Source organism: Podarcis cretensis (assembly GCF_951804945.1).
Source record: "Podarcis cretensis genome assembly, chromosome: 7".
In the NCBI taxonomy this organism is placed as follows: domain Eukaryota; kingdom Metazoa; phylum Chordata; class Lepidosauria; order Squamata; family Lacertidae; genus Podarcis; species Podarcis cretensis.
The window spans coordinates 32,488,169-32,500,705 of NC_137176.1; the positions used below are offsets into that span (position 1 = coordinate 32,488,169).

General features: G+C 42.2%; 1 protein-coding gene across 1 annotated transcript; it reads right to left on the reverse strand.

Moving 5' to 3' along the window:
- Positions 1-592: 592 nt before the first annotated feature.
- Positions 593-12,529, reverse strand: TPMT (thiopurine S-methyltransferase). The gene is made up of 9 exons (XM_079983838.1): positions 12,380-12,529; positions 9,703-9,858; positions 7,730-7,822; positions 5,985-6,114; positions 5,423-5,475; positions 4,331-4,405; positions 3,127-3,212; positions 2,278-2,322; positions 593-960 (listed from the first exon to the last, which is right to left on the reverse strand). The coding sequence occupies exons 2-9, from the start codon at positions 9,840-9,842 to the stop codon at positions 848-850; spliced, it is 735 nt and encodes a 244-aa protein (XP_079839964.1). The 5' UTR covers positions 9,843-9,858; positions 12,380-12,529; the 3' UTR covers positions 593-847.
- Between the last annotated feature and the right edge of the window lie 8 nt (positions 12,530-12,537).

Here is a 12,537-nt window from a genome sequence, read left to right on the forward strand (position 1 = left end):
TTTATTTTGTTTCAACATAAAATATGAAGTAGCTTCCACTAGGATGTGTTCACTACGCCTAGACTGTACCCTGAAATTGACAGCTTGAAGTTGTCTCCATTGTAACCTACAGAAATCATATGAGTATAAAGTTTTCCACCGCTTTGCTGATAATTTACCTTCAGTATTGCTGATTTTGGGGGTGACATGTGGGGCTAGGAATTTCTCAGATATTAGGGATGAACTGATGCTGTCACAAAAGTAGTACAATCTATCTGGGTGTGTGCTTGCTTCTTCCTGCTCAACCTGTACATTTGTAAATAAAAAACGGTACAAAAAACAACAGCAACAACTCTTAACTCCAGTATGTCACCAGTATCCTTTCCTTAAATTGAAGCAGACCTTGTGAAAGGATCTCCTAAAACTGGAAAGCTGGCAATTACATAACAATACATCTCTCTGAATATAGCAATGCTATACATGTCTGCTGATGAGTATTAATATGGCTAAGGAGACTGCCTCTTCACATTATTTGAGGACTAGATAGAAAAAGGTTGAGGTTGGCAACTTTACAAAACTGTATTTATAGTGAAATAATTCAGAAGGCAAAACAGACAAAAATAATATGACTTTTATATGGAAATTCACATAAAATGAGTTTGAAGTACAGATTTTTTAAGTCAAATCTAATTGCTAGAGAATTATTCATTTTGAATAGTGTTCAAATGTTCAGTAAAGAGCTGCACCATCCCATGTTTAACAGGAAAATCTTATACATGTTTACTCTGAAGAGTTCTCCATTCAGTGGGACTTATTTCAAGGTAAATGAGTACAGACCTGCAGCCCAAGATGCTTGTTATCTTCTTGGCTATTTTAACACAAGCAGGTATAGCACCTCCCAAAAGTAATCTAAACCCCACTTCTTAGGCCTCTCTGCTAAGCCATCGACTTTTTCAAGACATGTAATATCACAGGATTTGCCTGAAAGGAAAGTAAGAACAAGAAATTACTGATCTAGAGACGGACAAGTAAAGCTTGCTTTGTGTTTTGCCAGGGATAAATTTTGTTAGAGACCAAGTCTTCTCACTTGGGCTATTCATTCATTTAAGCAAGCAGAAGTTAAGCCCTCACAACAGCCATGAATGCTCTCATTTGGATGCCACGCTAAAACAAAGTTAATCAATGTGGCGCCCTCCAGAGGTGATGGACTACAACTCCCATCATCCCATGCTGGCTGGAACTGATATGGGAGTTGTAGTTCACAGTACTTGGAGAACACCACACAGGCTACCCCGAGTCAAATAATAGTTGAGCATGATGAGAATTAGCCACATCAAGTTTAGTGTGCTCCCCTCCTTTTTCTTCTGTGTAGCCATGAGGAGTTTGGAAGCTTTCCCTTCCAGTTTAGATTAGCTGCTGCTTGTCAGGTCATACATACCCAACAAACTGTGGTTAATCTAAAGGCAGGTGAAATATGTTCCTTTGCCTGCAGTTTGACTCCAAATCACGAGAGCAAAAAGGCACGCTGCATTGTTCACGTATATGATAAAAGGGCTACGGGATACAAACACACACAGTGAGGCTGCATTTACAAACACTGTGATACTTGTATACAGTGATCACATTACCCTCTGCGCACATATTGTGCAGTAAGAAACCAGAGTAGGCAGCCACAGCACTCCTGGCAGTGACAGGGATAGCAGAACCAGTATTTTTATTAGGGCATAACTCCTGCATCTGCTGATAGCAGTGGAGAGAATTGTGTGACGATGTGTGGATCGCACAGGCTGGATTCAGACTTAGATGAAACTGAAACCGCACCACTATGCTCAAATCCACAGACCAGGTATTGTCTAAAGAAATTAGGGAGAAGCAACATGAAGGGTTCCACCTTTATGTGCAAGTAGGCAATCTAAAACATTTAAAGAGAATAAGGAATGGTCCAAGAATTTAGGTTAAATTACTAGGGCTCCGTATTGAAGGTAACCTTGCATCACAAGGAGACAGGATCTGTTAGACTAGACGTGCAGGTTCAAGTTTCTTTTCCCTAGTACAAAATAATCAGCAGAAAAAAGAAATTGGGGAAGTAATGGTTTTTGAGGGCTCTGATACATTTCTGGTGTCTATTTTCAGACTCTGGATGCCATTGGATTCTGCTTAGGAAGCAAACATTCTCAAACAGCGTCACTATCTTTTGGCAGTGGAAAAACACCCAGTTTGCTCCTACATCGTGAATGCATGCTGGGTCTGCCACATGCATTTTGACAGAAGTCAAAACCATTGTTCAAGCTGACTCACCAAATAAATGTTTCACTTCAGAATCAGGAACATAGAAGGGTGGACCTGAAAAAGAAACCAACCAATTAATAAGGAGAAATCAAACTAAGTATGGGGATAAACTCACTTTAATAACCGTACACAAGTTTACATATGCAACCTGTTCAATTTCAAGCCAGTTTGGTGAGGGCCACTTGTACTGCCAAACCTAGTTTAGAAGGATGGGTGCAATTTATGAGAAAGTGGGAAATTGCACGGGTAAGCCTTGTACAGTGGCTTGCTCCTGATCCCCAAATATTAACCTTAATTGCATCTTTTTGCAATCAACTGGCAGTAGAAATCCACAAACACTTGGATCGCGCATTATTTTATGTTGTTATCCCTTGACCCGCTATCTTGTTTTTGCATTGAATTAGGAACATAGAAAGCTGCCTTATGCTGAGCATTGTCTACAACATCTGGCAGCAGCTGTCTAGGATTTCACACAGGGCCATTTCCAGCCAGGGATTGAACCTGGGACTTTCTGCATGCAACGCAGATGCTCTACTGCTGAGCTACAACCTTCTCCATGGTATTTTAACTAGAATTTTTATAAGTTGCCTGGAGCACAATTTTAGAATGAAAAAGTAGGCAAGTAATAATGGGGAAAATCAAATGTGCACTGGGATCACAGACCAACAGACATTTGGGAAACCTGACTTTTCAGTCTTGCTGAACGTGTGCTGCCTCAAAATCTCATGTTGGCCCCATGCCTGAGTTCCATAATCATCTCTAGTCACAAAAGGTCACCCCTTCCCAAGAAACCAGGCTGCATGATTTATAAGTAGGATTTTCACAATGTCAAGATGGAGTTCAGTCATAATATCTTACCTTTATGTTTGCTTGGGTCATATAAACAGGTTGCTAGTAGACAATGACACCTGCTGTCCATTAGTGATAATATCAACTGGCTATAGCTAAAAAGAAAATTAAGAAGCCCAAACATTGTGTCACTTCAGGCAGTGGATTTTAACACAATCACACAGTTCCCACTTCCCCAAGCAATAAGACCTTCCTGGATTCAGTTCCCTTTGGAGGAGAGGGGACTTGAGTTTTACAGCCTTTTAAAAATACTTGGTTTATTTACAAAGAGATAAATACTAACTGGAGAAAAGCAGCATTTGCACTTCTATGGAAGTAGCAGATTTGCTACTCCACTCAGTTTCTTCCTTGCAAACATATCTGGGCATTTGTTCTCATCAAGGAAACATGCTCATTTTGGGCCATTAACAAGAAATCTCCCTAACAAAGAAAGGATTGCCCCAGCACTGTAACAAATCTCCATTGCAGGGCCACTGTAACAAAGCTCTATTATCTCCCAAAATCTAGCACAAAACTTTGACATTTGTGGGTTCATCTTTAGTGGAGCTCTGTAACAACAAAGTACAGAGTATTGTTACAGAATGGGAAATGGACAAACCTGAACCTCTGCCTCCAGTTCACCTCTTGTAGGCCCTGCCCCATTTGCAAACCCAGAGTCCCTTAAAAGGTCAGGCCTTCTGGCCTGAAAATGAGCACTTCACCCACACTCCATGTGGCCGCTTGCCTGTTGGACTGGTGTGTGAGGCAACTGCTTTAGGCTTAACTTCAACAAGCCAGGGATTTCCATTGCTATTCCATTTAAAGTCCTACCTCAGGCTGAATGTGCTTCAGGTTGAGCGCTTTCAGGTTGCGCTCCACGGCAACCTGGAAGTAATGGAGCACGTTACTTCTGGGTTTTGCTGCTCGCACATGTGCAGATGCTTAAAATGTCACGCGCATGCGCGGAAGTGGCAAAACGCAACCCGCGCATGTGCAGTTGCATCTTACGTTCTATTCAGGATGTGAACAGGGCTCCAGAACAGATCCCGTTCGCATCCCGAGCTACCACTGTATTATGGAACTTGAGTAGCCTCAAGTGGCAGAGTGGCTTGTACAAGTTACTCAATGATGCCAAAGAGGAAATTATCCTTTCCTTAAAGCCAGAGGCTTTAGCAAAGGACGGAGAGTAGGTCTCAACATCAACAGAGCATAAATTTCAGCGATAGTTACTAACCGTTTTCTGTCACAAGGGTTAACAGCTACTAGAGATCCCCTGTCCCAAATTGCATCGAACTTGCCAGTGATGGCGCTACAAGGAGGAGGAGAGAGGGAGGAAGCATTGCATATCAGAAGCTGTAACAACCACAGTTTTATGATCTAGACAGGAAAGACAGATGTTGCATAAAAAAGCAGTGGGGTTTTAAATTACTGCACAGAGCTCTCAGTCTGCTTAAGCAAGAGCCACCCAGATGATGCAATTGGGATTTTCATCCAGAGCTTTCAATGAAGCTGAAGGTCAAAATGAGCAGACTGCATCCTGTAAACATGGGAAAGCAACCACCCCATATGAAAGTGTCCACGCCTTCCATGAACAAAAACAAGTTTGTGGAATGAACTTTTTCTGCTTTTGACTTATCCTTCCCCTTTCAGCAATCCCTGTGTTCCACCCCACATTGTTCAAGAGGATATCCAGCCCTCTTTAGAGGCTTTTTGGGGTGTGCAGAGCATGCAGGGAGCTGCTGGGGTGAGGAGGAGATGGAAACTTTCATTCCAGGAATCTCCTTAAGTTACTAAATGGAATGAAGAGAGTAAGACTAATACAATGTTATTTAAAGATCTCATGTTGAAACAAAGGAGATGATCGTATTTCGATCTACCTAATCAGTCCACTCTGTTTAGGAACAAAATTGACTGATCAGAGATTTAACCCCAGCTAGGGAAATTTGTCTATCAGGTCTGGGGGTGCAGGCCACATACTACTCAAGTCAACAGAAAGTTTTACAAAGATTATAAGCAGCACCAAGAATTCTTAGTCAAGAGTATTGCAATCTGTGTACATGTAACTGCACTGAAACACTTTCAGTGTTCACAAGAGATACTTGATCTTGCAAACTGGAAATTGAATCATAATTGGAAAAGATACCTCCCTTTTTTGGAAATAATGATGCATCAGCAATTACCACATTAAGATGGAAAATATGCTCTATCCAGCATATTCTGAATGTCTGTCCTTATTTCTTAGGAAATATTTGATGGGTTCAGATCAAACAGAGCTTAGCACCATTCTAATTTGCAGAAATATTCAGAGTCATCATTTTGTTCCTACCTGGAGAAGTCAAAAATACTGCAGCAGTACAAAGAAATATTTCCAGTTGTGCTCTACAGTGAGAAACAGGGATAACATTGAGTTAGCATTATTTAAATAAAACAACAAAGCAGAAAGAACAATTAGTAAGATATTTTAATCGAAAATTAAAATTAACTATTGTTTTATTTGTTAGACAGCCATAAAACAATCTAATGCATGCAATCTAATTCATTTCACCTCATTTCTGCATCAGTTTGTGAATTTTTTGAAAAATCCACACAAAACATTGTATGCATTTTTGTTGGCATTTCTCCTAAAATTCATATTTTTGTGTGCACTTTTACCTAGTGTATGCATTTTTGCAATAAATTTCTCCTGATAATGGATCCCTGTACTGTATATTATTTTTATTAATATATACATTTCCATACATACTTTTGCTCCCACAAACTGCACCAGGAAATTTGGAGAAATACAAATTTTCAAAGAAAGTTGCATTTCGGTTCTTGTATTGATTAAGGGAGTGTGAATTAGGTATATTCTCATTAAAATGAACATCTCCTTGATCCCCAATACATACCTTCAGTAATTTACCAGGGATGCCTGGAATGGCTTCTTCTGAAAACGAAAGTTTTTGTTCTGTGAAAAAGTCCTTCAGTGCACTTTCACTGATTTCCACACCAACGACCTGGTGCCCCATGTCAGCTAACCTACGTGTTGACAAGAGAGCAAGTTTACTTATGCTTTATTACTGTTTTTTTAAAACAACGACAAAGGAAAAATGGTCAAAGTTTATGTGGCTGGTGCTCTGCAGGGCCATACCTCAACCACCAGTGTCTCAGGATAGGCAAGTATGTGCAAGAGAGCCCCAACACAGGACTGATGCTTTTTAAAGCAAAGAAGTATACCACTGGGAGTAGGGAATTTGAAGCAGAGAAACCATGAGTGATGGTGTCCACCTCCTTTTCTGTTCTCATGCAAGCTGCTTTTCTTTCTGAGATGATACTTTCTAAGCCGACCTCTTTACGCACTTGCTAGTCATCTTTAGTTAGCCCCCTGGGCATTCATGAAAATCGTGCACACATCTATGACTAGGAGAAGACATGTAAAGGCAAAGAATCTTAAGACATGGGCTCTCCACGTTTCCCTGTAGAGACGGGAAGGCTCCATGTACAGAAATGCATACATACAAAGTGTGGTGACGACTTCTTCTCTGATTTAAGAACCACAATGAAATTTGGCTAAATCATTCTCTTTTAAATTTTGAAAGTCACTTCCCTATCATCTAAACCAGCTCTGTTCCTTGAAAAAAGTGTGGATGCTTGCATTACTGTCCCAACAGTGGAAGACCCTGGGATCCCAAAATTCAGTGCCTCTCTGCCTCTTACGCTCCATTCTAAATAACAGAACCTCCTGCAGTGCTACTGGGCTCTGCACCTAGTGTGAACTCCCCTAAATCTGCCTCGCATCCCAACATCATGTATGTTCTTTCTGAGTGTTTGCCTATGCCTTTCAAATATAAAGTGAGATGTATAACAAGCCGTTCAAGCATCTGTGGCTTACAAAATAAAAAGAAAAGATTCATTTGGGTAAGAATTTGATTATGAACCCAACACGGACAGACCACCTTAATGCATCCCAAACCCATTTGCATCTGGATGGACTGAACAGTCCAGCATCACAACAATTAGCCATATCCAAACTTACAGTTTTCAGGTTACCATTTGTTCCAAACACCAGGCATCATACCTCTCTATGGTTGTGGAATGGTCAGCTGAGTCCTATAGAAACCTGCTGAGAGCTTGGCCTGAGCACTCATAATCTTGCTCATAATCCTATTCATTTCAATGGGGAATGCACGGGATTCCCTTGTGGATTGACTAGGCACAGCATTAAGGCATTTAAAATTGCAGCAGTATCCTCTCCAACTCAGTAAAGGTAAAGGGACCCTGACCATTAGGTTCAGTCGTGGCCGACTCTGGGGTTGCGGTGCTCATCTTGCTTTATTGGCTGAGGGAGCCGGCGTACAGCTTCTGGGTCATGTGGCCAGCATGACTAAGCCGCTTCTGGCGAACCAGAACGGAAACACCGTTTACCTGCCCACCGGAACGGTACCTATTTATCTACATGCACTTTGACGTGCTTTCGAACTGCTAGGTTGGCAGGAGCAGGGACCGAGCAAAGGGAGCTCACCCCGTCGTGGGGATTTGAACCGCCAACCTTCTGAACAGCAAGTCCTAGGCTCTGTGATTTAACCCAGCAGAACCCCTTTAAAAAGCAAGCTACTAAGATAAAGTTTCTGAAAGCTAGAGGTGTGTCGTTTACCATTTCATTTCAATGGTTTTGCCACAAAGTGGAAAACATATCTTCAGTCCACTCCTGCCATCGAGAAATATATCCATATACTTCTTTAGGAGACTGCAGAAGAAAATAAATTATTTTAAGAACATATCTTATTTTTACTGACTGAGTATACAAGTGGAACATAATCATAGCTAGTGAGGGGAAAGTTTAATTCTTTAATCACTGCAACTATTGCAAAGGACAGCTTCAAACAAACAATAAATGAAACCATCCAGGTTACTACAACTACGACTACTATGACTAATATTTAAATGCCACCCATCTGACTTGAATCATCCCAGCCACTCTGGGCAGCACCCAACAAAATATTAAAACATAATATTAAAAACATAATACAACATCAGACATTAGTGCCCCTCTGCCTCTCACGCTCCATCAGACATTAAAAACTTCCCTGTGGCTGGAGAACTACAGCCAGTTGGGCAGGGAATAAAAAATAAAATAAAAATTATTATATAGGGCTGCCTTCAGATGGCTTCTAAAAATCAAATAGTTGTTTATTTCCTTAATATGTGATGGGAGGGTGTTTAACTGGGCAGGCACCACTACCAAGAAGCAGAACTCTGCTTGGTTCTCTGGAACTGCCAGAAGACCCTTGGAGCTGGACGTTGGTGTCTGGGCTGAACGATGGGGGTGGAGAGGCTCCATCAGGTATACAGGGCCGAGGCCGTTTTGGGCTTTAAAGGTCAGCACCAACACTTTGAATTGTGCTTGGAAACAAGGATTGCATTTGTGCAATTGGGCTATTAGGAGAACACATTGCAACTATACTTGGGACACTCTGGAACAGGGGTGAACACAAGCACAGGAAGGTGATTTGAACTGAGCCAGACCATTGGTTTGTTTGGCTTAGTATTGTCTACACTGACTGGCAGCAGTTTTCCAGGTTTTTAGGCAGCCCTAACTCTAGATGCCAGGCATTCAACTTGGGAGCTTTATGCATGTAAAGAAACTCCTCTACTACTGAGCTATTGAGGGTGTGTGTGTGTTCTACTGATAGACTTCTCTGTGGTTTGTGATAGATTGGCATGAGTTCCTGACTTCTAATCATTTAATAATAGCAACAACAAAACTTTTTATTATTATTTTCTGAATGAGCCTGCTGATGTTATTGTTGTATATAAAAAAGGAAAAGTTGGGAGTTGATTTTTGTTCAACAGGGGTGTGTGTGTGTGTGTGTGAGAGAGAGAGAGAGAGAGAGATGAGAGGGAGAAAAGGAGGGAGGGAAAGGAAGGGATGTGTGATATATGAGAGAAAGAGAAAGATATACAAACAGAAAGAGGCAGATATAAATGTATGGCTGTGTATATGTGTGAGAACCATGAGTATGAGCACATGGGTGAGAAATGGACACACAGAGAGAGAAGCAGAGATGAATGTGTGCCTATGGTCTGTGGTGTGAATGTGCTGTGTACAGCATTTTACTGTGGGTGTGGTGTGGTCACATGGCATATCTTTCTCTTTCCTGGTACAGGGGATAGACAACAACAGCATCTGTGTGTGGGTGTGTGAAATCAATATCTTATGATATCCACAGCTAGGACCAGCAGTACATAAGGACTTTCCCCTGCAAGCATGTGGTTGTTTAGGGCTGGGGGAGAGCTGTGGTTACAAGATTCTAATTTTGTGTTATGCCATGCCTCCAGGGCATGGCAGCCATTTTGAGACTAGTGTCCACAGAACTTCTTCAAAACTGAAGAAGTTTTGGCTACAGTGCCAAAAAAGTTGGAATCCCCCTGCATCCTGTGATACAGTGAAGCAAAAAAAATCTGATTTGGATTAGTCACCTTGAATTAACAGACTTCAGAACAAATTGCTGTATTGCTCACAAACAAGTCCTCAACACAGTATTTTAAACAAGCCCTGTATGTGAGAAAGAGCCACATACCTCTACAAACAATTTTTATTATAAAATGGGAGGATAGAATACATACGGATGTCCTTGCTCGTTATGAAATCCAATATTGTTAGTTTCCCATTTCTGCAGCCATTCTTCTTCAGTCACTACTCTGGATTCTTGTAACTTGGCATCAGCAGAGTCATCCTTTCCAAATGTATCTGAAGAACTTTCCATGGCCCAGGCAACCTTTCTACAAAGAAAAATGAACAGCAACTACTTGTGAATCATTGACTGAACGTTCCAGCCTTCCCATTAAGCCAGGAACTTTGTACATGTTTACATGCTCCCCCACCCCTTGCTTAAGTTCATAAAATAAAGTTTATGGAATGCCTGTAAAATATTGCATTGCACAATCTGCAAAGAAGCATCATTTGTACCATATAACAATAGCTTCTCAAAGCACAGCCTGAGTCTTCTCCCTAGAATGTGCCTTTCGAAGCAAAATACATTGTTTGAAAGTCCTGCACAACGCTCTGAAGTCCTGAGAAGTGGGGCTGATGTTTGTATGATGTCAGGTAACTGACAGGTAGTCTCTTGCATATGCAGGAAGTGAGTGGCACTATTTTGCTTCCAAGCAGACATTAGAAGTCGGGCGTCAGAAGGAACAATGGGGACTTGCAGCAAAATGTTGCATTACATCCCCAACAGCCTTATAGTGCTGTTTAGGGTTCATGGGAGGGTGACACACCTCCTTTTCTTCTTCCTCACCCTCCTGAAACCACCTCATTTCATTCAACTGGCAACTTCAACATTCTGTGATAGGAATTTTATGGTCTTAGATATATGGCAACGTTCATAACCACATGTACATAGATCAGCACAGGAAAGCCAACCTGGAACCATTTTGATTCCTAAACTGAGCAAATGTTTCTCTGCATGGTCAAAGTGGAAAAGCCTCCCCATTGTCTCTTCCTTCACAAATCCTGTCTTAATTTTGGGGGTCCTCTCCCTCTCCTGCGTGTGAGGGGAGCACCCTGTTGCAACAGATCAATAAAGATCAAGCTTACTAGCTGCTTTGCTTCTCAATATTCTCTGGTTGGCCTCTGTTATTTTCTCCTACCAATAGGGAACCTATGTAAGGACTCTATATGGGCTCTTGGATACCCCATAAGGGAAAAGGGCATATTTTTATTTACAACAGAACAATTCCATGGCTCAACTGCCGTCACCCTTCCATAGGTCCTAGTAGTTCACTGAATATACAGTAAGTCCTTTTTGGACTATTTTTTGACATTAAAAAAAACCTGCTTGCTATTTGCAAATGTTATAAGAACTTTAAGGTCTTAAATATATAATAAATGTTCATAAATGTACAAACCAAGCACATACATCAGCACAGGAAGACGGACCTAAAACCATTTTTGACTCCCAAACTGACCAAATGTTTTCTCTGCAAGGAGGGAGGGGGTCAGGGAACCTTCCCATTGTTACAGGAATTTAGTTTCAAAGGGTGACACACCACCAGGAAAGACAATCAGATAAGGCATTATCAGATAACCCGACACAGGAAAAAACAACAACGTTCAAATTTCTGTTGTAGACCGCCTTTTCAGTGATGTAGGTATGATGTTTGAGGGGGGTGGTCTTGGGTTACACCCCTTCTGTGATGTATGCATGATGTATGGAGGGGTGGTCTTGAGCTCCAGGTCAGGGAATTTAAAATGTCTATATAAAGGCAGGCACACCTTTGTTTGGGGTCCTCCTCCTTTCCTGCGTGTTGCAACAGATCAATAAAGATCAGGCTTACCAGCTGCTTTGCTTCTCAATATTCTCTGGTTGGCCTCTGTTATTTTTTCCTACCAATAGGGAACCCATGTAAGGACTCTATATGGGCTCTTGGACACCCCATATGGGTAGAAGGGCAGATTTTGTTTACAACTGAAATAAGTCCCCCAAATTCAGAAATCACTACAGGGAGGTCCTGCTTCAGTTCTGAACTGATGCATACACATGGGTGTAGCCAGAATTTATGCCGGGGGGGGCAGGCTTTGTGTTGGGGGTGGTGGCAGAACCTCAGTTAGTAAAGTATTTTGCATTGATTTACGTGATGGGTGGAGGCTCCTCCCTGACCCCCCTTGGCCATGACCATGTACACACATCCAACTTCATTATCAGAAGGAATGAGGGTGGTAGTGACAGTGACTGACTTGACTTGAAAGACTATAAACTCTTATCCTTTGACGATGGACAACTGGATGAGCCCGGGGAAACTCTATGTTCCTAGGAACTGGCAAGCACAGGTTCAATTATTGATAAGCATTACGCTGTCACAAGGCTGCACGGGACATTTATCCATTTGGGGACTGGGGCAAAAGTAGAGTTTTTGGTGTCCCCAAATAAAGGAGCTGACTCCTAAGGGCCGTGGAGCCTTTGGCCCCCCACAATAAAATATGTGAGGAGTCTGGGCCCCCACAGAGTTGATGGGCATTGCTATTCAAACGGCGCGTCATGTGATCGCTCATGCCGTGCGCAGCTGACCTAGGCCCCCACAATATTCAAGTTGGCACCCCTGACCCCCAAATAGCTTTTTTTTAAAAAAAAAAGGGGGGGGGGGGAAATGCCACGAAATAAACTAAACCACATCCAAGTGCTGAGGGAAGAAGCAATGCCAAGCTCAAGTGTGGAGGGCTTCTGCTTCACCATAAGACAACTGAGGGAGTTCTCCGGGCAGAAAAACAACCACCACCATAATAATTTATTAAAAAATTAACCTTCACGAGGCAGGACGGCCCAGTCCAGGTGAGGGAGGGGCTTCGCCGGCTGCCGGGTTCACCGTCAGCAACCTGGGAGAGCGACACCTGCTTGCGCCGCGGCTGCCTCCGTCTCTGCGCGCTCGCGCTCTTCTCTCCGCCTCCCCACGCGGCGCGGA